The following is a 27,501-nucleotide window of genomic DNA, read 5'->3' on the forward strand; positions in this document are numbered from 1 at the left end:
TGATATTTTATCTGTTCTCAGAACTCTCTCTAATGGAGTATCTCACATATGAAGAAAAATCTTTGCATGCATATAAAGGATGAAGGAAAAGAAGGGGAAGAAGAATTTATAGTGGTTCGGTAGCTATGGCTTACGTCCACAATGAAGTCGAGAGCAATTTTATTTGGGGATCAATCTTGAAGAAGATACAGAAAGATAAGTCTCTGTAACTCTAATTGCATTCTCATAACTCTTTAGTTTGAAAATTGAGCTTTATGTAGAAGGAGAATGAATTAGTTACATGTTTCATTATGCTTTTGTTTTCTTACAGTTTGCTTTCACAACTTGATTCAGTCTTCTGATTTCAACAATCTCCACATTGAAAGTATCTATAAGAATGTAATTGCTCCCTTTTTGATGTTGTTCATCCTTTTTCAGGTATGTCAAAGCCTATCAGCTCCAGGCACTTTAGAAATTTGAGCTGGGATGTGGGGTTCATTAGGATGTCTGTTGAATTGTCATCGGTATGAATCTTTTAAATTTTGATTTTTCTATCTTCTATTTGATTCCTCATGAAGTGATATTTTTAATTAAAAATATTAATTTAATATCTTAATATTAAATTAATAAAATATCAATTTCACCAACATAAATCAATTTCATAGTTAAATCATAATTTAAATATTAATTGATTTTTTAATTTTATTTAATTTCAATTAAATTAAACGTTTTTAATTATATCACATATAATCAATTGAAAACTCTAAAATTGAATTTGAACATTTCAAATTAATAACCCTAATTTCATACATCAATACTCAATTTGTTATTCCAATTTAAGAGCTGGTAGAGGGACCTAATGGACCTACAGATCATGAGCTCCAACGATTTGTAATTAATTCGTAAAACTCTTTAATCGAATTAATTACTATTCGTTATCTATCAAGGCACACCACTTTTGTTCCATAGTTGTACTCTCTTTAGTGTAGATATATTTCTGTCCATGTAAATCATAATTAGTCAGTCGATCCTTCACAAGTGTTCGTAATTACAGCTGGGTCAAAATTTTCGTTTTACCCCTGTAAATACATCTTGTTCCTCAAGTTCTCATTGACCCTCTAATGAACAATTTGATTCATAATACTACTTATGAATCATGTCCCTCTCTATTATGAGAAGGCAGGGCCCCGATTGTTCAAGATCTAGAGTCAATACTTAAGAGAACAACCTATCTGCTAACCCTAAAATAGGTAGGAGTGAATTCTATCTTGCAGGGCTATGTCCCACGCTATCCATCCGATCTTATCCCCAAAATGGAAGGCTTATTGAGCAGTGCTATTGGACTACTCTCACCCATGCAGATCAAAGGATAATCCTGAATAAACAGGAGTTTATAGCTAGCTCAGGATGAAAATTGAGTTATCCTAAGTTACTTTAGTATGAAATAGTCAGTTTTAACAGTAAACGACCATTATAAAGAAAAGTAACTATTTCGTGGTCCAGTCTATATACAAACTCATTGCATAGGATGCTCCCACTCACATTTCTCTACATGAATGATCTATGGATCACATCATTTATATTACCTATATAAAATGGGTCGCATCCTATAGGGTTACTAGGATGAGATACCCAATTTCATCCATATACTTATAGACCATTTAAGCTATATACTATTAACTTATCCTATTTCTATCACCACATGAAGTTAAAGTATTCGTACTATAGCCATGGATATGTTTATTGGATTTTCATAATAGAATGAAAAATCAACTTTTTTATCGAATAAGATACTCTAATATTTTATTGATAAATAGAATGTTTAACACAAAATTTACGAACAGCGAGTTCTAGGGCATTCCCAACGTGGAGATCTCCAAATTCTTAAGTAGCATAAACTACTTTTACGACCTCTCCATAACTCAAAAGGTATTTTAAAAACACTCTTTGAGGGAACGTTGTTCAAAATATAAATAACAGTCTCCACTACATATCCCCAAAACAAGTCAGGAAGTTTAACACAACTCATCATCGACCAAACCATGTCAACAAGGTTCTGTTTCTCCTTTCCGATACACTATTTTGCTGAGGTGTACCTGGGGCTGAGAGTTGTGACGTAATTCCATGTTCTATCATATAATTTTGGAATATTAAGTTCATATACTCTCCACCACGATCAAATCGTAGTGTTTTAATCTTTTTACCTAACAAGTTTTCAACTTCAGTCTTATACTCCTTGAACTTTTCAAGTGCTCAGACTTATATTGCATTAGGTGTAAATACCCATATCTAGAATAATCATCTATAATAGAGATGAAACATTCATACCCTCCTCGTGCTCTTATATTATCCGACCACAAAGGTCTGAATGTAGAAGCTCCAAGGTCTCTTCGGCTTTACAACCTTTTCCAGTAAAAGGTCGTTTTGTCATTTTGCCTTCAAGGCACGACTCACATACAAGTAAAAAGTTTTCTTCTAAACCATTTAGAGGTCCACTTTTCACCAATCTATCAATCCTATTAAGATTTATGTGACCTAATCTTAGATGCCAAAGAAGGGTATTTTCTTTAGAAGAAACTCTTGGTCTTTTAACAGTTTTTATCGTTTTGAACATTTCAGTATTTAGCACGACTTTTCATCCGCAGACGGATGGACAGTCGAAGAGAACAATTCAGACACTGGAAGATATGTTAAGAGCTTGTGTGTTGCAGTTCAAGGATAGTTGGGATATGCAGTTGTCGTTGATTGAATTTGCGTACAATAACAGTTATCATTCATGCATCGGAAAGGCTCCATATGAAGTGTTGTGCGGTAAATCTTGCAGGACCCCTATGTGTTGGAATGAAGTTAAAGAATAAAAATTGTTGGGTCCAGAGTTAGTCCAGCAGACCTCTGAGAATGTAAAGCTTATCGGGGTAACGTAAAAGCCGTTCGACATAGTCAGAAACGTTATAGTGATAAGCGAAGAAGAAAGCTAGAATTCAATGTGGAAGATTAAGTATTCCTTCGATTATCTCTGTTGAACGGAATTCTCAGGTTTGAAAGAAAAGGGAAGTTAAGTCCTTGATACATTGGACCTTACGTGATAATAGGGCGTGTTGGCCCAGCAACATATAGATTAGAGTTACCTCTAGAGTTATCTTGTATCCATGACGTGTTCCATGTTTCGATGTTAAGAAAGTATGTAATAGATTCCACTCATGTTTTACCTGAACAACCAGTGCATTTAAAGAAAAATCTTTCGTATGAAGAAGAACCAATGGAGATTCTTGACAGAAAAGAGCAAGTGCTAAGAAACAAGACAATACCTTTAGTAGAGGTATTATGGAAGAATCATGGCATGGAAGAAACCACATGGGAAGCAGAGGAGCAAATGAAGAGTAGATATCCTCAGTTGTTCAGTTTATGTCTTATAACAAAATTTCGAGAACGAAATTTCGTTTAAGGAGGAGGTAAATGTAAACCCCGAACCCTAATCTTCCTACTTGTTTATGTTTACATTTGAGATTAGCATGATGAGTGGTTTAATATTAGAATCATGGTCAAATTGTGGGGAAATGGGGGAAGAATAAAAAAAATAAAAGGGGAAAAATGTTTTAGGGTGCAAGTTTGGCTTGAAGGAACTCTTATATAAGAGTACCTCTGAGCGGAAGCGGATCTTTCCAAAGACATTGTGATAGAATTACGACATTTACATTCAAACATACAAATATGCATCATACTATAAAATTACCGCCATGCTTAGAACAATTAACAACAAAGAGATGAGATACATACTAGTTGAAGAACTTTTCTTCACAGCAAATCTCGATCTCTCCAAGGGAATGACTCCTCTTGCTTTCGCTGGACCGTCAAGCCAATCGTTCACCAACACCCGATCGTCTACTCACGAACGACCTCCACACGAACAGAAGAGAAAAAAGATGACAGCACCACTTAGAACCCTCAGTATTCTTGGTGTGAGAATCGAAAGAGTAGGCTATGTTAGAATTTGGTAGAGGGAAGGAGGATATGAAGATCGTATACAACGATCAAACAAGTGGGAGAATTCTTAGTCTATCGTATAGACAAAATGCTTGATCGTTTAGATGAAGTATACGATCGTGTAGGAAAAAAGCAGCAATCGTCTATACGATCGTTTAGTAAATGCTCGGTGTTAGACGATCGTTTAGTGAAACATAGGCAATCGTTTAGAAAGATACGCGAGATGCGCGTGCGCGTATGCGATTGTGTAGTAATTTCAAGCTATCGTATAGTCTCTAAGTTTACTCAACGATAGACAGCAAACACTTCGTGAGCAAATTATGTGATCTCTTGCAAAATGAAACAATTTTCATTTTATTCTTCAGTTACGAAAACTTATTGGAACTTCCCACTAACACAAGGTTATGAAGAAAATGTCGGCCAATTATCCTATAGTTGTCAAATTAATAATGATAAATATAATAATATTATATTAATTAATCTATAGTTTAATATCACATATAAACCATAGTGTTTTCTCCTCCACTAGATATAAATCATATTTCTATCCATTTTCCTCCAAATTAATGTATCTCATACATAAAGTCAATTATATCATATATAATTAACCAGTTCAATCATATCATATATAATTGAACTCCCTCTTGTCAATTTGAACATTACAAACTGACCCAAAAACTAATTTTCAACTAGAATCCATTGAACTACCAAGGGGACCTTATGGACCTATGGCTCGAACTCATTCGGTACGTGAATAATTGACTAAACTCTTTAGCCACGAGATGCACCATCTGTTAACTGTCAGGCATTCCACTAAAGACTGACAACTGAACTCTCCTTACCATAGATATATTTTGTTGTTCATCGGATATAATCAATCAACAGTACGATAACCCTTCATAGATGCTCGTAAGTACAGCTGGGCCAATTTACCGTTTTGCCCCTGTAATTACATCTAACTCCTTAAGTACCATTGATCCCTCTAGTGAACAATACAACATAGTCTTACTATGTGTGGACACCTCTCGGGCCATGAGAATGTGTGTGGGGCCACAACGTTCAAGCCCCGGGATCAGCCCGTAAATGAGCAATCTATCTACTTACCCTTGCTTTAGGGAAGGACTGAATTCCATCTTGTGTAGCTGAGTTCCCAGCTCTCAAATCAGACGAATCCCCAAAGTGGTAGGTTTGAGTCGGCGACCTGGCCACTCGTACCCATACAAATCAAAGGACCACCCTTAAAGGCATGAGTCTCCAATTCACTCAGGATTGAAGTCATGTTACCTATGGTCATCCCAGTGAAGTGAAGTCTCTGTCATGAATGGCAGAGACGTTAACACTTCGTGGTTAGGTCTTATACAAACTCTTTGTATAGGATGCCCCCGCTCGCACGTCCCCACATGAATGATCAGGATCAGACATCTGTAGCAAGTCACAATACTTGTAACTATTCCACAAAGCTAGTCGCATCCTTAGCGTTACCAGAATAAGGTTTTCTTCCTATATCCATATACTAAAGACCATTTTGGTTATCACTTAAGACATGATCCACTTATATGTCACCACATACATGCTTAAGTTACTTAACGACAAACAAGGATTTTAATTTATTAGTTTGTGGTAAAGAAAATAAAACATCTAATGTTGAAAGATAAGTAGTGAATGTATAATGCCATATTTTCTATTTCTAAGTGGTGATAAAGAAGTAGGTGGTGTTTTGATTTAGACTTTCCTATACGATGGAGTTGAACGCGGAGTGATTGAAAGCGTAGAGTTATAACAAGTATGCGATGAAGGGGTTGAGAAGAGATTGAGCTAACATTTCTCAAGATTGTGTACAAGTCATGCGATCATGCAATACACAAACATTAGTACTGCATTTCTCAATGTATAATGCCATATTTCCTATTTCTAGGGTGCATGCGATGTGTATGGAAATCTGTAGATAGAACTTATTTCTAAGTTTCTACTCTTTCTTATACGATCTAATCCGACTCTCTCAAGCCTAGATTTTATCATCAGACTACTTCCTCAAGTACTTCCAAATGATGAATGACGCATACATAAGATAAGATGATTGCATAAAATGCATAGCTTAAGTCATGCTAGCTAAGTACTTCTCAACTCATTCACAAATTTAGTTACTCATGCATGGTGTGGAGAGACTGAACATAAATCGAAATGAAGTTTCCATTTTTGCAAATAAAGTGTTGAGTACAAAATAACAAATGGATTGAGAAATAACAAGCCAGGTAAGCAATGTCTTGCTTTCCGTGGCTTTTACACTACTCTTTATCACTTCAACTTTGTTCCAGTTCGCGGACTCTTGCTCTCGCAAGGGGTTGGACTTCTCTCCTTTGTATTGTTTTTCGGCAGTCTCTCGATCTATCCGTAAAGTGATTTCTCTTGGCTTCACCTCGTCTCCTTGCTCTCTCTCCATGTCTGTATATCCTCTCTCTCTGGTAGCATTGGGTATTTATAGATTTCAAAGCGAAGCAGCTCTTCTTACTAATGATTACAACGATGGGCAGCATTAATTTCCCTACTCTGTTGCGCCGTCTAAAAGTTACCGAAAGTTCAATGTACTTGCAACAGTATGGTTTTTAACGGCTTGTCAACTGAATTTTGAGATTGACGGTTATCGGCTTTACGTCCCATCATGATTTATTATGATGTTGCCTTGATGCGAGGTCTTTATACGATCACTTTTGAGAAACCTTTCACGATCGCATGACTTACGATTGCAAATTCAAGCGCGTTGTCGCTTTGTGCCCTTGTATCGCAATTTCATATGCACCATCGCATTGTACCTGCACAAAATAGGAAAATTAACTTCTTTTATGCGATGAGCATTAACGATCGCAATTCCTTTTAGTTTGGTGCTTTCAAACATAATATTGCTTATTTTACCATCGCTTTCTCCTATTGTTTTACTAATTTGAGCTGTAATAACTTGTATTTCTACCAATTATCACACCAAATTTAAAACAATGCTTTTCCTCAAGCATAAACTAAAGATTTTCTTTAAGATTTCAATCGCCTTCACCCTACTTAGGCTTCTCAAGGTGCCTTATTCAAATTGCTGAACCAATGCCCTTTTAACTTCTATCCTAATCTCTTCTTAAAATATTTCTAATCTTAAGAGACCGCGAGCTTAATCTTCAAAAAAATCTTTACTCGTTTCCAAGACATCGCATGATTTATTTCAAACTTTATCAAATTGGGGTGTTCAAGTGATTTTTGACCCTCGCACGATTCATATATTCGTTTTGTGATCTTGCGCTGATCCGAGTTCCTAGCCTTCGCTTTGGCTTGCCCCCACGGGTGTCATGCAGACATCCAACTATGAACAAGGTGCTCTTTTTCAGTCAAAACTCATGCCCATCTCTTTATTTGGCAGCGGAGTTGCGATCACTTGGTTTCTGCATTGATCATGATTTCCACCTTCGTTTTGGCTTGCCCCCACGGGTGTCATGCGAACATTCAACTACGAGCAGGATCTGATCTCAATGTTATATAATTTTTTTCGATATTATTATTTTTTTTTATTTAAATCGAAGTTTCTAAAAATAACAAGGTTGAAAATAACATTACTACCCCCAAATTTAACACGCAGCAATGTCCTTATTGCTGAAAGACAGAATAATTCATGCGATGGACTCAAGAAATTTTGTAAAAATAGTTTTGAAGGAAAGTTGGTAGACCGCTAAATTTTAGAAATGTTTCATGAATTGATTGTCCTGAAATTAATTTGACTCTAGTACATGCAGTAAGAAAAGAGGCATAAATTTCATCATTGAAGTTATAATGGGCAAGGGGTGAATGCGGCGACCAAATAAAGCAATAAAAAATTCAGGATTGAGTCAAACGAAAGAGGATGCGATAGTAGAATTCCGCAATATTAAATTGAAATTTGAGAAGTGCAAAAACTGAAATAAGATGAGGCAAGAAAGGACACAACACCCAAATTTAATTTTTCGCCCGCATCATTTTGATCGCATCCTTTCCTGTGGTGGGTTGATTCTTTGATTGCAATGGGTTGATTGAATCGGTTGAGTGTTTTGAGGTTATCGCATTGCTTTATTGCAATTGTTTACTACGATCAATGTGATGAATATCAAGAAGATAAAAAGTATGAAAGAAAGAGTTGATAATTATAAAGAGCAGTAACCATGAAAAACTTAAGATAGATTCATGAAAGAAAAATAAAAAAGGATACTAAAAAAGGATATACTTCGTCCCTGATGAATGTGTGTCGCTTATCATCGTAGAGACTAAGTGTTTCTTCTTTATCCTGGCTTCCCCAAGTCCACGAAGGATTTCTCACGTTGGAAATCTCCTCCATGATACATCTTCACTCTTTGCCCATTTACTTTAAATGCATTGGTCCCATCTTCGTTTGTCAATTCTACCACTCTATGCGGGAATACTTCCTTAATTATGAATGGTCCAGACTAATGCAATTTCAATTTTCCCGGAAAAAGACGCAACCTAGAATTGAACAGTAATACTCTCTAACCAGCCTTAAGATTTTTCTCACACAAACGCTTATCATGCCATCGCTTGGTGCGTTCTTTGTAAATTTTGGCATTCTCATACGCCTGTAGTCTTCATTCGTCCAGCTCCAGTAGCTGAGGTTTTCTCTCTTCCCCTACAGCCTTAAGATCAAAGTTAAGCTTCTTAACTGCTCACATCGCCTTATACTCTAGTTCCAACGGCAGATGACAAGCCTTTCCAAACACCAACGCATACAGTGACATGCCTATGGGTGTCTTATAAGCAGTCCTATATGCCCACAAGGCATCATCAAGCTTCATGGCCCAATCCTTCCGCGATGGATTCACCACCTTCTCTAAAATCAACTTGATTTCCTGTTAGAAACCTCCGCTTGTCCGTTTGCTTGGGGGTGATATGCGGTGGCGATCTTATGGTGGACATTGTATTTGATCAACAGTTTGTTAACAATACGATTCACAAAGTGGGGCCCTTCGTCATTTATTATGCCACGTGGAGTGCCAAAACGAGTGAAGATATTCCTCTGTAAGAACTTAGAAACTGTTGCCACATCGTTCGCAATGCATGAAACAGCTTCAATCCATTTGGAAACATAGTCGATGGCCAATAGAATGTATTTATGACCATTTGACGATGGAAATGATCCCATGAAATCTATACCCCAGACGTCGAATAGTTCCACCTCCAATATGGTGTCCATTGGCATCGCATTTTTTTTCTGAAACGCTTCCAATGCATTGGCACTTATCGCATTTCATGGAATATTCTCGTGGTTCTTAAACAGAGTGGGCCAGTAATACCCACATTACAAAACTTTTGCCACTTTGCGCTGTCCACTGAAATGCCCTCCATAGGATGATTCATGACATTGAAAAATTATGCGCTAGAAAGCAGTCTCTGGAACATAGAGTCTCAATATCTGGTCTGGTCCCCTTTTGTAGAGATTTGGCTCGTCCCAATAGTAAAATTTGCATTTATGAATGAGCCGCTTCTTTTGATGGGATATGTAGTTTTCAGGAAATTGTTTTCAGACCAAGAAGTTTACAATATCTGCATACCAGGGTAGTTCTTCAATCTTAAGCAACTGCTCGTCAGGGAATGATGTGTTCACCTCCAATTGGATGCGATCCACTTCAGGATTTTCTAACCTCAATAAATGGTCAGTGACCTGGTTCTCTGTTCCCTTTTGGTCGATTATCTCCATATTAAATTCTTGGAGTAAGAGAACCCATCGGATTAGTCTAGGCTTCGAATCTTTTTTGGTCATTAAATATCTTATCGCTGAGTGGTCGTTGTGGACTACAACTTTTGATCCCAACAAGTAAGGTCTGAATTTTTCAATCGAAAAATTACCGCTAAAAGTTCCTTCTCGGTAGTGGTGTAATTCTCCTACGTGGAGTTCAATGTTCTACTAGCATATGCGATGGGGTGTAACATTGTCTTTACTTTTTGTGCCAAGACTGCCCCCCTCACATATCCGCTGGCATCGCACATCAGCTCGAATGGCTTTGCCCAATCAGGTGCGATCAGAATTGGCATTGTAGTTAAGGCATCCTTTATTGCTTTGAATGCAGTGAGGCAGTGTGGATCAAAGTCAAAAGGTCTGTTAGCTTCCAACAACGCATTCAACAGTCGACCTATTTTGGAGAAGTCCTTCACAAATCTTCTGTAAATCTCGCGTGTCCTAAGAAACTCCTTAAAGCTTTCACATTTGCTGGAGGTGGAAGTTTTTCTATGGCTTCAATTTTTGCTTTATCCACCTCTAGCCCATTCTTCAGAACCTTATGCCCAAGCACAATTCCTTCTTTAACCATGAAATTGCACTTTTCCCAGTTCAGCACTAGATTAGCCTCCTCACATCTTTTCAGTATTCGCTCCAAGTTTTGCAGATAGATTTCATATGTTTGCCCATAGACTGAGAAATCATCGATAAAGATTTCAACTGAGTCTTCAAGGTACTCGGAGAAGATTGCCATCATACACCTTTGAAATGTGCTGGACGCATTGCATAGTCCAAAAGGCATGAAATGAAAGGCAAATGTTCCATATGGACAAGTGAACATGATCTTTTCTTGATCCTCTGGTGCGATCATAATTTGGTTATAGCCTGCATACTCATCAAGGAAACAGAAATAGTCATTCCTTACTAGTCGGTCGAGCATTTGATCAATGAAAGGTAAGGGGAAATGATCTTTCTTTGTCGCCGTGTTGAGTTTCCTGTAGTCCATACAAATCTGCCAACCTATGGTAGTCCTCATGGGGATTAACTTGTTGTTTGTGTTAGAGACTACTGTCATCCACTCTTCTTGGGAACACATTGTACGGGGCTAACCCACGTGCTATCGGCGATAGGGTATATAATGCCGACGATAGGGTATATAATGCCGCATCCAACCATTTGGTGATTTCCTTTTTAACAACCTCTTTCATCGCAGGGTTCAATCTATGTTAAGGTTGTATCAAGCCTTTCTGGTTTTCTTCAAGCCGAATTCGATGCATGCAATACGTCGGGATAATACCTCTGATGTCTGCGAGCGTTCATTTGATTGCTCTAATATATTTCTTTAGAATACCGAGCAGTGCAGTTTCTTTTTCTTCTGGTAACGCAGAGGATATGATGACTGGTAAGGTTTCATTCTGGCCAAAGAAAACGTACTTCAAGTGGGTTGGTAGAGTTTTTAGCTCCAGTGTAGGTGGTTGCTCGAGGGAGGGTTTCTATGTTTTTTTTTCTTCATCCAAATTCAACATTTCTTCATTGTTCACTGTCTCTATTATTGCATGACAGGTTTCTAAGGATGCTGTCGCATCCTCTCTTTCTTCATTTTCTTCCTCGGACTCCAATCTTCAATGCAAGTGTGTTCATCGTCGGAATCTGATAAGCCTTCCTCTTTTAGGAACTTCATTGCCTTGATAATATTAAACCTGAGCTTTTTTCCATTGATGCTCATTGTGATTTCTCCCTTGTGCACATCTATTTGAGCAAGACCAGTAGACTAGAATGGTCGTCCCAATATGATTGGAACATCTTTATCTACCTCATAATCTAAGATAATGAAGTCTGTAGGTAGAATGAATTTGTCTATTATTACCAAGACATCCTTTAATTTTCCTTTAAGGTGTACTAGGGACCTATCTGCAAGTTGGAGAGTCACCGTTGTGGGTATTAGTTGTCCTACATTCAATTTTTTTAAGATTGAAAGGGGCATTAAGTTTATGCTTGCCCCAAGATCGCATAATGCTTGACCAATGTAGATACCTCCTATTGAGCATGGTATTGTGAAACTGCCTGGGTCGCGCATCTTTGGTGGGATTATAGTATTTGATTCTTGTGTTAATGCCACCGTGGTGAATTTTCCTGTGCTTCTCTTCTTCGAAACAATGTCCTTCAAAAACTTGGTATACACCAGTATCTACTCTATCGCTTCTATCAATAGAATATTGATGTGTAATTGTTTCAATATTTCCAGGAAGTGATGATACTGACCTTCATTATTTTGTTTCTTTTTCAGTCTTTGAGGAAATGGAGGTAGTTGTACTTTCACTATTTCATGGTCTGGAGGCTTAGAGCTGATCGCATCTTCAGGTTCCATGGTCTCGGACTCTTTTGACTTAGTTTGCGACAATGGTTTCTAGGATTCAATCGCAGGTTTCTCTTTTGAATCGGTTTTGCTAGGCTCCTTCCTGACTGCTATCGTCGCCTTTCCACTTCTTAGGGTGACTGCTTGGCAGTGTTCTTTCCCTGTATTCCCTGGATTGCGTGGAAGCTCAGTTGAGCTAGGCAATGTCCCTTGGGGTCTGTTTTTTAGCTCTCCCGCAATTTATCCTATTTGAATTTCCAAATTGCAAATGGATGTAGCTTAGTTTTGAAGGTCTGTTTCATTCTTTTCGATGTATTGCTTTAACAAGTTTTCCAGGGATGATGATGGTGGTGTTTGAGAGCTGCTAGCTTGCTATTGCTGTTGTTCATTAGTTCTTTGGAAAAATCCTGGTGGTCCCTCTTTCTGAGCCATAGGCTGACTGCCTTGTTGTTGGTTGTTTTTCCAAGAAAAATTAGGGTGATTTTGCCACCCGGGTTGTAAGTGTTTGAAAAAGGATTGTTTTTGACAAAGTAGATTTATTGAGGATTTCATGGACACTCTTCAACAGAATGTGGTTCTTCAAATGTAATACAGCTGGTGCTTGTTTGCTCTATCGCATTGATTTGCCCACTTCGAGTTCCTGAATTGTTTATTGTGATGCCTTGCAACAAGTTTATCATCACATTCATCTGATTTTGCAATGATGCGATGGCACCATTACTTGCATTTCCTTCTCTAGGTTTTGATCGTTAATTGCTTTCTTGCCAGAGATGCGATCAAGAATGTTCTTTGCCTCATCATATGTTTTGTCTAGCAAACCTCCTGTTGTTGCCACATTGGCAACTGTCTGCGATGCAGAATTGAGTCCATGATAGAAAATCTCCATTTAGAGGCAATCTGGCAATCCATTGTGTTTGCAGTCGTGTACTAGTCTCTTGAATCTCGCCCATGCGTCACTGAGCAATTCATCTTCTTCTTGTTCAAAATTGGTGATCAATTTCCTCCTTCTGGCATTCTCTGTGGGAGGGAATACTTCTTCATAAACTTTTCCACAACTTGCTCCCACGAAGTTATCTCTCCTGGTTCGAGAGAGTAAGCCCATTTTCTTGCTTTATCGTATAGTGAAAATGGAAATAGCATGAGTCGAGCCTCTTCTGGGGAAATATTAGGGAACATAAAAGTGTTACAAATTTCAATGAAGCTTCGTAGATGGGTGTGCGGATCTTCACCACGCCGTCCTCCAAACTATCCTGCTGTTTGTAAAATTTGTAAAATTACTGGCTTCATCTCGAGCCTTGATCCATCCAATGTTGGTCTCATGATTCCTGGAGAAAAATCATGCAGGTTTGATGATGCATAGTCCCATATGGGTCTATTGCGATCATTTGCCAGTAGGATAGGATTTGTCATTATGTTGTTTTCATTTACTACTCATTCCTCAGGTTGTTCAGCCATTCTGCGAACTCTTCCTTGTGGTTTACGACTGTTTTTCTGTCTTCTGCGAAAGGTTTTTTTCGATCTTTGGGTCGTAGTTGGGCTCAGAAATGTGTCCTTTGCTCATACGACGCTTGCTTCTTCCTTTACAGATGGAATGACAATGCGACAAAGGTCGAAAGCTACAAAGATCAAAGAGGTTTGATGTTAGCGAAATCTATACTGTAGTCCCCGGCAACGGCGCCAAAAACTTGATGTGGTGGTTTATCATGCGATGATGTGTGTATGCGATGATCATACAAGTTTTCCTAACAAAGCCCAAGTATAAGCCTTCTTAGGTTCCTGGTAAGTCCAGGATCGAACACAGGGACTAAATAAATAGATATGCGATGGACTCTCCGATTCTATTGCGGTAGTGATAAAGAAGTAGATGGTATTTTGATTTAGACTTTCTTATGCGATGGAGTTGAACACGGAGTGATTGAAAGCGTAGATTTATAACAAGTATGCGATGAAGGGGTTGAGAAGAGATTTAGCTAACATTTCTCAAGATTGTATACAAGTCATGCGATCATGCTATACACAAACATTAGTACTACATTTCTCAATGCATAGTGCCACATTTCCTATTTCTAGGGCACATGCGATGTGTATGGAAAGTAGTAGATAGAACTTATTTCTAAGTTTCTACTCTTGCTTATGCAATCTAATCCGACTCTCAAGCCTAGATTCTATCTTTAGACTACTTTCTCAAGTACTTCCAAATGATGAATGACACATACATAAGACAAGATGATCACATAAAATGCATAGCTTAATACATGCTAGCTAAGTACTTCTCAACCCATTCACAAATTTAGTTACTCATGCATGGTGTGGAGAGACTGAACATACATCGAAATGAAGTTTTCATTTTCGCAAATAAAGTGTTGAGTACAAAATAACAAATGGATTGAGAAATAACAAGCCAAGTAAGCAATGTCTTTCTTTCCGTGGCCTTTTACACTACTCTTTATCACTTCAACTCTGTTCTAGTTCGCGGACTCTTGCTCTCGCAAGGGTTGGACTTCTCTCCTTTGTATTGTTTTCTAGCAGTCTCTCGATCTGTCCGGAAAGAGATTTCTCTCGGCTTCGCCTCGTCTCCTTGCTCTCTCCGTCTCTGTATATCCCCTTTCTCTCGTAGCATTGGGTATTTATAGATTTCAAGGTGAAGCAGCTCTTCTTACTAATGATTGCAACGATGGGCAGCATTAATTTTCCTACTCTGTTGCGCCGTCTAAAAGTCACCAAAAGTTCAATGTATTTGCAACAGTATGGTTTTTTATGGCTTGTCAACTGAATTTCGAGATTGACCGTTATCAGCTTTACATCCCATCATGATTTATTATGTTGTCGCCTTGATGCGAGGTCTTTATATGATCAATTTTTTAGAAACTTTTCACAATCGCATGACTTACGATCGCAAATTCAAGCGTGTTGTCGCTTTGTGCCCTTGGATCGCAATTTCATATGCGTCATCACATTGTACCTATATAGAATAAGTAAATTAACTGTATTTATGCGATGAACATTAGCAATCGCAATTTCTTTTAGTTTGGCGCTTTCAAACATAATATTGCCTATTTTACCATCGCTCCCTCCCATTGTTTTACTAATTTGAGCTGTAATAACTTGTATTTCTACTAATTATCAGCAGCCACCATGGAAAAACTTTGGAAAGTGACGTTTCAAAGGTTTGACGATAAATATATATATCAGAGATTCCTAGGGGAGAATCCAAACGGCGAAGATGAGGGAAGAGAGAAGGAAATGAAAATATCACTGGGTTTTAAGGTTAGTATTGAGTGCGTAAAAATGGTGGGTTTAATAATCCACCGTTTTTCTTTATGGGCTTAACAAACATGGGTAATAAATACTCATCTAACCCAACAGCCCATATCCATTTATCAAACACCCCTTTAGTGGTTATCAACTTTGATTAGATATCAAAAGTTATTAGTTTAAGTCGATTAGCTTTAGACAATGCTCTCCACTACTGCTTTATCTCATGTTGGTTTCTCTTATTACAACGACATTGATTATAAATCTTTGAATTTTTGAATTTGATATTAGTATTTGAGTCTCAATTTCCTGCTTGTGAGAATTTAAATATATATTTCTTTAGACATTGGTTCACTTCGAGAATGGGTTTTTAGTTAAGACTGAATTTTGGAGAGTTATGGGTCAAGAAGAAGTTGAAAAAACATTTGAAAATTAAGCCTATTTTCTTTCCATTTCTTATAATAATTTTCATTTTTATCAAGTACAATGGTGGAATTATTAGCCAAATTTTAAAAACAAAAACAATTTTTAAAAGTTACTTTTTTTAGTTTTCAAATTTTGGCTTAGTTTTTTTTTAAAAATTATTGGTAAAATGTTGATACCTAAATAATAATTTTTGAGGTGGAAGTAATATCTATAGATTTAATTTTAAAAAACAAAAAACAAAAAACAAAATGGTCACCATGACTATTTTGTTTTTTGTTTTTGTTTTTAAAATTAAGCATATGGACACTTTTTCTATCTCAAATTTCTTTCTTTGTTATCTACTCTTCACCAATAGTTTAAAAAATGGGCCAAATTTTGAGAGCTAAAAAAAGTAGCTTTTAAATTTATTTATTTTTTTATTTTTTTAAAAAAAAAATTTGACTAAGAATTCAATCATTGTGCTTAAGAAAATGCATATCATTGTAAGAAATATTGATGAAATAGGCTTAATTTTCAAAAATAAAAACAAAAAAATCAAATAATTACCAAATCAATCTTAAATAATTTACCAAACCAAACGAGGTCGAAATCTTCTTCTCTTTTTGGAGAACCAGCTGCCAACACCCCTCAAACCCCCTCAGGCCCTCACCCACACCAACGTAAGGAAAGAAGAAGACTACAATTTTATTTATTTATTTTTCCTTCACTCTCTTCCCCGCACAATACACTGCCTCTTCGACATTCGGACTTCAGCCAGTCATCGCCGTCGACGGGATTTCGTCGGAGAAAATAGGAGAAAAAGTGAAAGATAGGAGGATGATTCAGAGAGAACAGAACGAAGCTATGTGTGTTGTGTATAGAAGAAGAAGACTGTACAAGCGAGGGGAAATTTGGAAAAAGAAAAAAGTTACTAAGTTGACTGATCAAATTGTGCCATATCTGCAAACTTTACTTTTATGTTTGTGCTATATTTTCTAATTTTAACTCAAATATTGCTATTCATTATAATTTTTCAAAGAATTTCGTGCATTCTAGTCTACACTCGTCTTTTGTGCAACTCAACCTACCTCCTATAAAAATATGTCAAGTGGCAAACTGTTTTCAATTGATTTTTTTATTTTATTTTTACTATGTTAAAAACCGTTCAACATCCAATTAGGTGCAATCTAATCTATATGGTTTGATTTTTTATGGATAATTTTTGCACAATTTTCCAAGCTTTAGATTTACTCTATATTGGACTTCCAACATTCAAGGTATCTATTATTTTTATTTTTTTAGAGTTTCAATTTTTATTTTTCAGTCTTGGAACTTAAAATACATAATTAATTTGGTCTTTTATATTATTACATCACTTAACATTTGTCCAACCAGTTATGCATATATATATGTCCAATCAATACTAACTTTATATAACTTCAATATATGTCTACAATCACATATATTAATATACACTTTTTTTTTTCACATTATCCGAACGACATAATAATGAGTGAGAAAACATAAGAATTTTCGGGGAAAAAATCATTGAAAACTATAATTTAATAGACAGAAAGGGATAATTTAGACCTTAAATATGTTTATTTTTTTAAAAAAAAAACATTAAAATATGTCTATAATATTGAGTAAATCACTAAATGATATGGAATTATACCATATTCTTACCTTAGCTAAAACGGGCATATCAATGCCCACAATGGACCTTTTATCCAATAGAAAAGAAAGGGAAAAATAAAATTAAAATAAATAAATATATAAATAAAATATCATAGTGATATTTTCAATGCCATTCATGGCCAGCTAATTTCTAAGTTAAAAGACAAAACTTGGAATAATTTTAATTTCATCGATGCTATCTAGGGCTTTCTCTCTAAGCTATAAATAAACATTCCCTCCCTTATTTCATGAAAAAAAAAATTAAAAATAAAGAAACAAAATGTTCTTCTATAAATTGATTGATTATTGTAATGTTGTAAAGTTTGTTGGGTTAAATAATGTAAACATGAGCGTTAAGAGTTTTCATTATTTGAAGGTTGGGTTATTCATTGTTACAATCATATTTCTTCAAATTTCTTCGATTCATTCATTTTCTCAATCGCCTGACGATTCATCAAGTTAGAATCCCTTTCTTCTTCTTATGTTTTTTTCCTCTTTTTGTTGTTCTTTTGTATATTTAAATAAATATGATTGGCTATATTCTCTAATTAACTTTGTTTGAAAATTTTAAATTTAGGAATTAGATTTTCGAATGTGTTTGACTATATTAAAGAAGATTATAGCCTGATAAAGTTAAATTGTTCTTAGGTTGATATTACATTACATTTTATTCTAAATAATATGAAATGTTTCTTTTCTGGTTAACTTTTGAATTCAACACCATGTGTAGTGAGAGATTCAACATTTTAACGTTATAGTTGAAAGTATACATTTTAACCAGTTAAGTTATATGTTCAACTTAGTAAAATAATATCTAAGACTTGATACTTTCGGTACTCAACATAAAATATAATTATTATGAATTTTCTACATCTTTTGCCAGGCTTATTTCTTAGAATAATAAAAGAAAGAAGAATGTTACTATAGTTATTATAAACGTTCATGTTAAATTGAAAGTGTTATTTGGAACAATGTTGATATAATTAAATTTATTATAACTATTAAGTTTAAGATTTAAGTTTTGTTGGGTAATTTTAATAGATATCAAAGGCATAAATTCTATATTTGAAATCTAAAATGTTAATTAATATTGGTTTTGACTTCTATAAATTTAAGTGACTCCAAGTGTGTTAAATCTGTTGTAGTAGTTAAATTTACCCTAATTTTGTAAGCCTACAAGCATGCTTTTCACTCAAACTATCGAGTTCTTAATGGTTCTAACAGTATTTTATATTATAAGGGTTGTTTTCAAATATAGAAAAATAAATCAAAATATTTATAAAATATAACAAAATTTTAGAAATATCAATAATAGACTCCGATAGACTTCTATCAATAACATTGATAGACACTGATAGAAGTCAATAGAAGTCTATCAGCGTCTATCATTGATAATTTTAAAATTTTGCTCTATCTTGTAAATATTTTCAACAATTTTACTAATTGAAATAATTTCTCTTATAATTATTAATAGACATTATCATCTGACGGAATGGAAACTTTAAAGTAAAAACTGATACATGTAACTGATTTCACAAAAAAATTATTTATTTTATTTCTCTGGATTGGAAGACTTTCAGTTCTAACCTCCCCATTCATATTTTCACATTTTCATTATATCCTTACATGCTTATTTTGTTACAATTAGTCAAATCAAAGTGATTAGTGAATGGAGTAATCTATTTTTCAGTATATGAGTGTGATATGGACCGTTAAATCTAATTGTAGGCATATGTTTAAACACAGAATCATTGAAAAAATTTTCTTAAATTCTTATTTTGGTCATCAAATAGTACAAATATTCATATCAAATAATATAAAAGGTTATTGCATTATTTGAACTTTTTTCAATATACTAAACTAAAATTAGAATTTTGTGCTATGGGCTAATAATTAGGGTGTACACGGGTTGAGTCGGATCGGGTCGAGATTGAGAGTTTTTTGGACAAAGCCAGTGATTCCACAACCCGATCAACCCTTATTAGAGAGAGTAGTCTAACTTTTATTTTCGAGATAGACCCAGTCGGGTCGAACAACAAACATAGAGAAGGAGATGAGTAGAAAATAAAAACTATTATAGTAGAGTAAATAATGAATTAAAACTCTAAAATAGCATTTCATAATAGTCCAATGATTAGATGCGACTTAAGCTACACCTAACACATCTCCTATTCCTTTTTCATTGGACTACACAAGAACCTAATTATTTTCCTTCATAATTTCTAAGGATGTAAGAAAATATTAAATAAAAAAACCCATATGCAAGTAAAAGTCGACTTGCTTATACTTCCCATCCACAGGCAACTGCATACTGAACTTCACAGCATTCCCTTACGAGCCAACAGGCGAATGCACAAGCAACGACGATGACCGACTATCCTTATGGAACGCCATATACACCACCCGCTGCTGCCGCAATGCTCTCAATGCCGCCGCCAAGGCTTTAGCCCTAAACCTCAAGGCCCACAATGGCACCACATCCCTATTTCTTTCTCAGCAGCAGTGGGACAACTGCACAGGCCCCTTCTCCAGGCAGCCCTCCGTCTCCCTGATGGGCTGCGGCCTCCAGAATATGTACACCACCGGCAGCCGCTGCTCCACGCTCCTGTTCTTGCCAACGCTTCTGCAGAGCAAGGTGTACGAGGCGGCGGTGCAGAACTGCTCTGGGTTTGCAGCGGCGGAATTTGATGGGGTTTGTGGTGGGTGTTTGGCGGCGGTGGCAGAGTTAAAAAGAGCAATGATGGATGATTTACAGGTTCAGAGTGATGATCAAAATGAGAATAGTGCTTGTGGATTTGCTGCTGTTGTCGCTGTTGCCGCTGGTAGGATTGGGAATCGCTCTGATTTTGATGCCATCTTCCAATGCTTGCCGGCTTTGGACATTTTGAGTAAGTTGTCAAAAAAAATTTCTTCATATTTTACTTAAAATTTAGGGTAATCCAACACTTTGCATGATAATAATTATGGGTAATTACAATGGATAATATTTTTAAAGATAATAACAAAGTGTATAATATTATTTTTAAAAAATTATAAAGATAGTAAAGTTTTGATAGATTTATATTGTTGATAGACTCTTACTAACGATATGGTCTATCATTGATAGACTTCTACCAACGATATGGTATATCACTAATAGACTATCTAAATTTTGTCATATTTATAATTTTTTTTATATTATAATATATTTGTTAATACTCTAGGCTTAATTGCTAGGGTGTCTAGGGCAAGATCACATTTTTAAAATATATGGAGTTGTAAATTTTTTAGGCCCACGATGTAAAGAGTTAAATATTGATGTCTTGTAGTTATGGGCTCACGAACTTATTGACACGTGGATAGAAGTGGATTTCACAATTCCACACTTCCCAACTCCTACTTCCCAAAACCTTAACCCAAACACCCATTAAGTGTAAAACAAATTTTTCAAAGAATTTGCACATAACAAAATTAATTATTGATAGACTTCTACTGGCGATATAATCTATTATTGATAGACGTCACCTTGAGAGCTAGATCTTAATTTTGCTATATTTGTAAATTCTTTTGTTGGGTCATATCGGCTAATACTTTGGCCTGTTACTATATTTGCAACTACCAAATTTAACAATTATTTTAGTTCGAAAAAGAAATTAAATTATAAATTTTGTCCTCATAGTTTGATGAAAGAATTTAGTCTCTATGCTTTATATTTAGAAATTAGTCTTTATAGTTTTGATAAAACTCTCATAATCATCCAAATTATTTCTTAGAATTTTGTCGTATCATAAAAATTATTCATGAGGTTTTATCAAATTATTAAAACTAAATTTTAAATTTCTTCAAATGACAGGGACAACAAAAACTATTATTATTATAATAAATAATGGTCTTATTAATTTGGTTAAATTTTAATTTTCTTCACATTTTGGTATCCACAAGGAATGGTTTAAAATACTTCTCTTCTATAGATTTAAAGCTTTTTTTTTTTTTTTTTGTGAAAAGGATCTGTAAGATTTGAAGGTTTCTAATCCTGTTTCTTCTTTGTTTGGCTCTAGTATCAGGTTCCGGCTACTTGAAAATCAAAGGTATGATTGGAATTTGCATTATTATGTATGGATTCTTTCTTCCCATAAATATACATGTTCGATATAATCAAAAGATTAAATTTACATAAATTTAAGTTCAACTCTACAAACTAAATTTCTCTAGAAATCTCTCATGAAACTAATTAACAATTAGTAGCATTAGTGAAATAGAAAATGCTACCTTATTATCATGAAAATAAAATGTGTTTAGTAACATTGTCGAGGAGATGTTGACAAAACCATAAATGACAATTTAAAATTTTAAAATGCTCGGTCAAATGGCCTAAATTATAACACCTAAATTGAAATTAAACTAATTCAAACTATAAAATTTGAATTGAGACTCAATTAAGAACATAACCTTATTAACCAACAATGAAGAAATGAACATGAAAAGATGACACATTCATTTCAAGTCCTTTAAAGCCCGTCATAATTGCATTGTTCTACCCCTTCAAATAATTTCCTACGAATCTAAAAACATGACAGGTTCAGTAGCGAAAGCCATAGTGGCCGCCATAGTGGTGGTGGTGGTTTTGCTACTCATCGTCCTCCTAGTAAGGAACGCTAGCAAGAGGAAGAGGAAGACCAAACCATCTCCCTCGAACGACACGTCAATGTGGTCAGGACTGTATCAGTTCGCGAAGGAAGAGATCGACAGGGCGCTTGACTTCGGGAGCGAGAGGACGAGCCTAGGGAGGGGCAGCGCTGGGCAGGTGTACAAGGGGATACTGCCAAGCGGGCAGCAAGTCGCCATTAAAAAGATATTTCAGAGCAACACGTCGGACTCGTTCCTTAGAGAAATTGACGGGTTGTCTAGGGTTCGGCATCCACATTTGGTGTCCCTGTTGGGATGCTGCATTGAGAATGGGGAGCAGTATCTTGTGTATGAGTATTGTGAACAAGGCAACCTGGCTCAGCATCTCTTGAGTAAATATTCTTCTCATCTCCTCTTTAATTACTTGCCTTTTTTTTTTCACCAATGGTTAATGTTTACCTCAAACTTTCAATTTGAAAGGTAAAAAAATAGGAGATAACGCAATTTGTTAGCAACATGTTTTCGTTTGTATTTTTTCTTGTTTTCAAAATTTAGTTTGGTTTTTTAAAACCATCATTAAAAGAAATATAACTAATAAGATTGTCGAATGAGACCTGAGAAATTTTAGATTTTTTTTTTTCATGTTCAAAGTTATAAACAAAGGTGGTAAACTTTCAATTATCTAAACATAGAGTTACATTTTGAGAAAATTAAAGTTTGAGAGTAAAAATGATTAATGATACCAAGTTGAAGGGTAAAATTTGATTTTTTTTTTCTCACTAATTGGGTTTTTATGTAAGAAAATTACAATTAACGCCACATTTACTCATCAGAAAACGTAATCAATCAATCATAATATGAAAAGTAGTACCCATTTAAATAAGTTTATATAAAACTAGTTAAAAATATTTTGTGAATTATGAATAATAAAAAATAAATCATCATAATATTTTAGGAATACTGTTCGGATGTTTTCAGGAAAAGACACAGTACTAACATGGAATTCAAGAGTACGGATTTTGAGAAATTGTGCTCTTGCACTGAGGTATCTCCATCAACGTGTAGATGGCTGCATTGTCCATAGAGATATTAAGGTAACATCTTAGTCTCATGCTAATTTCCTTATTTTTAAAATTTAATAAAAAAGTAACATAACAATAATAAAATTAGAAATTTAAAATTCGTTTTCGTAATCATTTAGATTCTGTTTGGTCACTGTTTGATTTTTAACAAATGTACTTCTTTTCTATCAAATTTCTTTTTCATCTTTCATATATATGTATAGTTGTGAAAAACTATTTTTTTTTTTTTTTTCTTTTTCCAAAACTTAGATTGAGTTTTGAAAAAATTGATCTAACACTATAAAATTAAATTTACTTTTGCTCTTAAGCTTAAACTTTTAGGTCCATTGATGATTTAAGATAGTATCAGAGTAGATTGCACTTGTTGGGTTTTCTTCATATTTCAAGTCCATAAGTATTGAGGGGCGTGTTAAATGATATGATATATTAAATTTGCTTTCACACATAAGCTTGGGTGAATCGGTGATTTAGGAAGAAAGAAATCTCGAGAAGGAAGATGTGTTCTTAGGCTTAATGTAATAGCAACAATTTCTAATACTATAAGAATTCCAGACTTTAATGTCGGTTTTAAACCGACATTAAAGGGCTTTAATGTTGGTTAACAACCGACATTAAAGATAGTGTTATTAAAGTCCTTTAATGTCAGTTGTCTTAATGTCGGTTTTAAACCGACATTAAAGGGCTTTAATAACACTATCTTCAATGTCGGCTGCAATCGACATTAAAGCCCTTTAATGAAATTTGCAACCGACATTATACATTCGAGACCACTATTTTCAACCGACATTGAATCCCATAATTATTGTAGTGTGAATAAACTACGTGTAAGTTTAAGTTAATGGTACATTTACCTTTTTTTTTTATAGTTAACCAACATACTTTTGAATGAGAAAATGGAGCCAAAACTATCAGATTTTGGGTTGGCAAGGATGTTGGGAATGGATGAGACAAAAGCATTCACAGATGTTAGAGGAACCATTGGTTATATGGATCCTGAATACATGAGCAATGCCAAACTCACTTGTGCAAGTGATATTTATAGTTTTGGCATTGTGGCTCTTCAGCTTTTATCTGGTCAAAAGGTCATTGATTTGGATCTTGATGCTAGAGATCAATTAACAAGAAAGGTTAGTTTTCAATAATCTCACCATTTTCATATCCTTCAGTTCCCTCTACTTATCATATTCTTGTTTTTCTTTTTATTCTTTTTTCTCATCTTAATTCACAATTAAATTTAGTTTAGTTGAGACCATGTTTACATACTCAAATAAATATTTAGTAAAAGTGTCATTCTTAAATATTTTTAGTCATGAATATTGATCTCTTATCTTATTATGAAGTCGAATTATTTTTTTTCAACAATATGTGAGGTGGGAGAATCGAATCTCTAAGACATCATGCCGGTTGAACTATACTTATTTTAAGAAAAAACAAAATAAAACAAAAAGAAAAGAGTTAACTATTTAATTATAGATATCAAGGTAAATATAGATATTGATATTTAAGTGTTGTCATGTACAATTTTTTTTTTCTAGAATTAAACTAATATTATTATTTTTTGCTATTTCATACAAAAGGTATGCATGATATAAATACATTTTGGACGAATGGTAATGAAGTGGGCCCCACATTATTATTCCCAAATGATTGTTTTTGTATGTGTTTAACACATTAGCTTACATATTTATTTCTAAATGAATCGGTGAATTTTCCACTTTGTATCTAGTAGTTCCTCAACTTTAAAATATGTCAAATAAGTTTATAAACTCTTAAAATTTTGTGCGGGATTAGATTTTCACAATAAGGTCGCTTCTTCAGTTTGAAAATAAACCTTTTTTTTTTTTGTTAAAAAAATGGATTAAGAAACAAAATCCAAATATCACATAGACTAGAGACAATATAAAGATCTTTGTAATTAACTAGGTAAACAAATTCGAAACCCTAAATGAAATATGAAATAAAAATAGTTAGATGTATGTTAGATTGCACTTATTTGTTTATTTAATTTATTGTCGAACCAAAGTTGATGCTACGACGAACTCTTGCGTATAGCCTAAAATTCACATAAATATCTATAGTTCGTATGAAAAAATTGTTAGATTTGGCTAATTTATATTTACCAATAATTAGTGAAGATATATTTTTGATGTGTAGTAATCAAATCAATAAACTTTAGGGGATTGAAGATTGAATATTTATTATATGGTATGATTTCAGGCAAAAGATGTAAACATGGGGTTAAGAGCATTGAGTGATTTTGAAGATCCGAGATTAAAAGGAAACGTAAATAAAGCAGATTTTGAATCCATTTTACAAGTTGCTGTTCTTTGTGTGGCAAAATCAAGTAAAGGAAGACCCACAATAGACATTGTCTTTGAGGAATTGGACAAAGCTTGGCAAAATACAGTCGCTAACGAGGTTAGTAATTAATAATTTTACTTACCATTTTTATTTTCACTAATACTAGTTAGGTTAAATTCTTAATTGGGTCCCTACGGAAAAAAAACTCGTCTATTTTTTGTTTTTTTTAATAATCGCAATGGGTAATACTTCTTAATTAAGTGTATTGCAACGTTTTTAAAGAATTGTAAAAATCAAAATTTATTAGTGATAGACGGTTAGAATATTGTATCAATTTGTACTCCTGAACTTTGGGTTTTGTATCAATTTGTACCCCTGAACTTTGGGTATTGTATCAATTTAAACCCTAACCTAATAGTTGTATCAATTTAAACTTTGAACTTTTGGAATTGTATCAATTTAAACCCTAAACTAATAATTGTTGAATTCAAACTCTGAACTTTTATAAGTGCATCAATTTAAACCGTGGACTTTCATAATTTTATCAACTTAAACTCTTCATTATGTTTTATTTGGATACATTTATGAATGTTCGAGATTAAATTGATATCTTTATGAAAGTTTAGAATTTTGATTCATATATTTATGAAAGTTTAAGGTTTAATTGATTAAATTGGGTTTAAATTGATACAAATCTCAAAGTTTGGAGTTTAAATTGATACACCTCCAAAGTTTAAGGTTTAAATTGATATAATTCTTAGCTTAAGGTTTAAATTAAATTGATAATTGCCCTTTTTTATATGTATAAAATTTTTTGTATTGTATTATATCTACTAATAATTTAGATATGGTCACTATATTTGCAATTGTTGTTTGTATTATTAAAATATGGTTCGATAAAATAGAAATTACTTTGGCATGGAGTGCTCAAACTACCCCGGATTGAAATTCTATACAAGGGTCAAAAGGTCTTATTTTTTTCAACTGATATGTTCATGTGTATTTATGCGTTAATGAATTAGTATTTAAATGATACAAAAATTCGGTTGAAAATTGTAAGGGAAAAAAAAGTACACAGACCAAAGTAGGATTTAAATTAAAGTTATTTTAGTTCGTATATGATTCTTTTTTCTAATAATTGTTATTAAGTTAAAATATTATTTTTGTTGTTGTACTTTCTAATTCATTCCATTTTATCCATGTACTATCAATCTTTAGATTTTTATCTTATACTTTCAATAAATCTTAAATCTAATCTATCAAAACTAGTCATTCTTTATTAAAATGGATTAAATAGTTATCACAATAATTTTCTTACGATATAAGATGAATATATTTTCATAATTTATAAATGTTAATAGGTACCAACTTTAAAACACCGATGAAACTATACAACTTATTGAAGGCATTACAAAGAGTAGAGACAAATCAAACAAAATAAACACCAATATGGCCATGATTGATAAATTAAGGATGTGTTTGATTTAATTTTCAAGTATTTAATTTTAAAAATAAGTCATTTTAGAAAATATTAAAATGTTCGACAACTCTTTAAAACAGTTATTGAAACACTTTCAAAATATATTTTATACTCTTTTTATCAAGAGTTTAAATAAAGAAAAATTTTATACTCTATTAGCGTCTATCAATGATATAAATTGATAGAAGTCTATAGCTGATAGAGGTTGATAAAAATCTATCAGTGTCTATCAGTGATAGAAACTGATAATCTAAAATGATTAAATTTTGTTATTTTATGTAAATAGTTTTCCCTATTTTTCTATTTGTGAAAATTCCCGGTAAATAAAATATTTTTTTTAAAAAAATACTTCTTCTCTAATCAATCCAAACCGGTGGTATAAGATTCAAAAAGAAAGATTAATTTATAAGTCATTACTTGATGAAGCAACCAAACAAAATATCCTACATGGCTTCCATAGTAAAACTATTTATTTACCTCAAAATCTTTTGTACTAAGAAACAAATGAAATTAAACAATGACATTATTGGTACCATCACTAATTGTTGTTATATTTACATTTGGAGGGCAGAGGGCACAGCAAGAGATGAACTCACCAGCAACCTCATTGTCCAAGCCATGGGAGGCTGTTCCAGTGTGA

The 27,501-nt window shown here is 34.1% G+C and overlaps 1 protein-coding gene across 1 annotated transcript; it reads left to right on the plus strand.

Annotated features, from left to right (window-relative positions):
- LOC150037895 (putative serine/threonine-protein kinase PBL28) lies at window positions 1-27,501 on the plus strand. The gene is made up of 8 exons (XM_090311065.1): window positions 1-503; window positions 19,694-20,281; window positions 21,431-21,460; window positions 21,950-22,390; window positions 22,977-23,092; window positions 23,947-24,207; window positions 25,298-25,498; window positions 27,433-27,501. Exons 2-8 carry the CDS (start codon window positions 19,945-19,947, stop codon window positions 27,499-27,501), a joined length of 1,455 nt encoding a protein of 484 aa, XP_090167191.1. The 5' UTR covers window positions 1-503; window positions 19,694-19,944.

The sequence above is a fragment of the Benincasa hispida genome, chromosome 2, assembly GCF_027475165.1.
Source record: "Benincasa hispida cultivar pf3 chromosome 2, pf3_genome.v1.1, whole genome shotgun sequence".
NCBI lineage: Eukaryota > Viridiplantae > Streptophyta > Magnoliopsida > Cucurbitales > Cucurbitaceae > Benincasa > Benincasa hispida.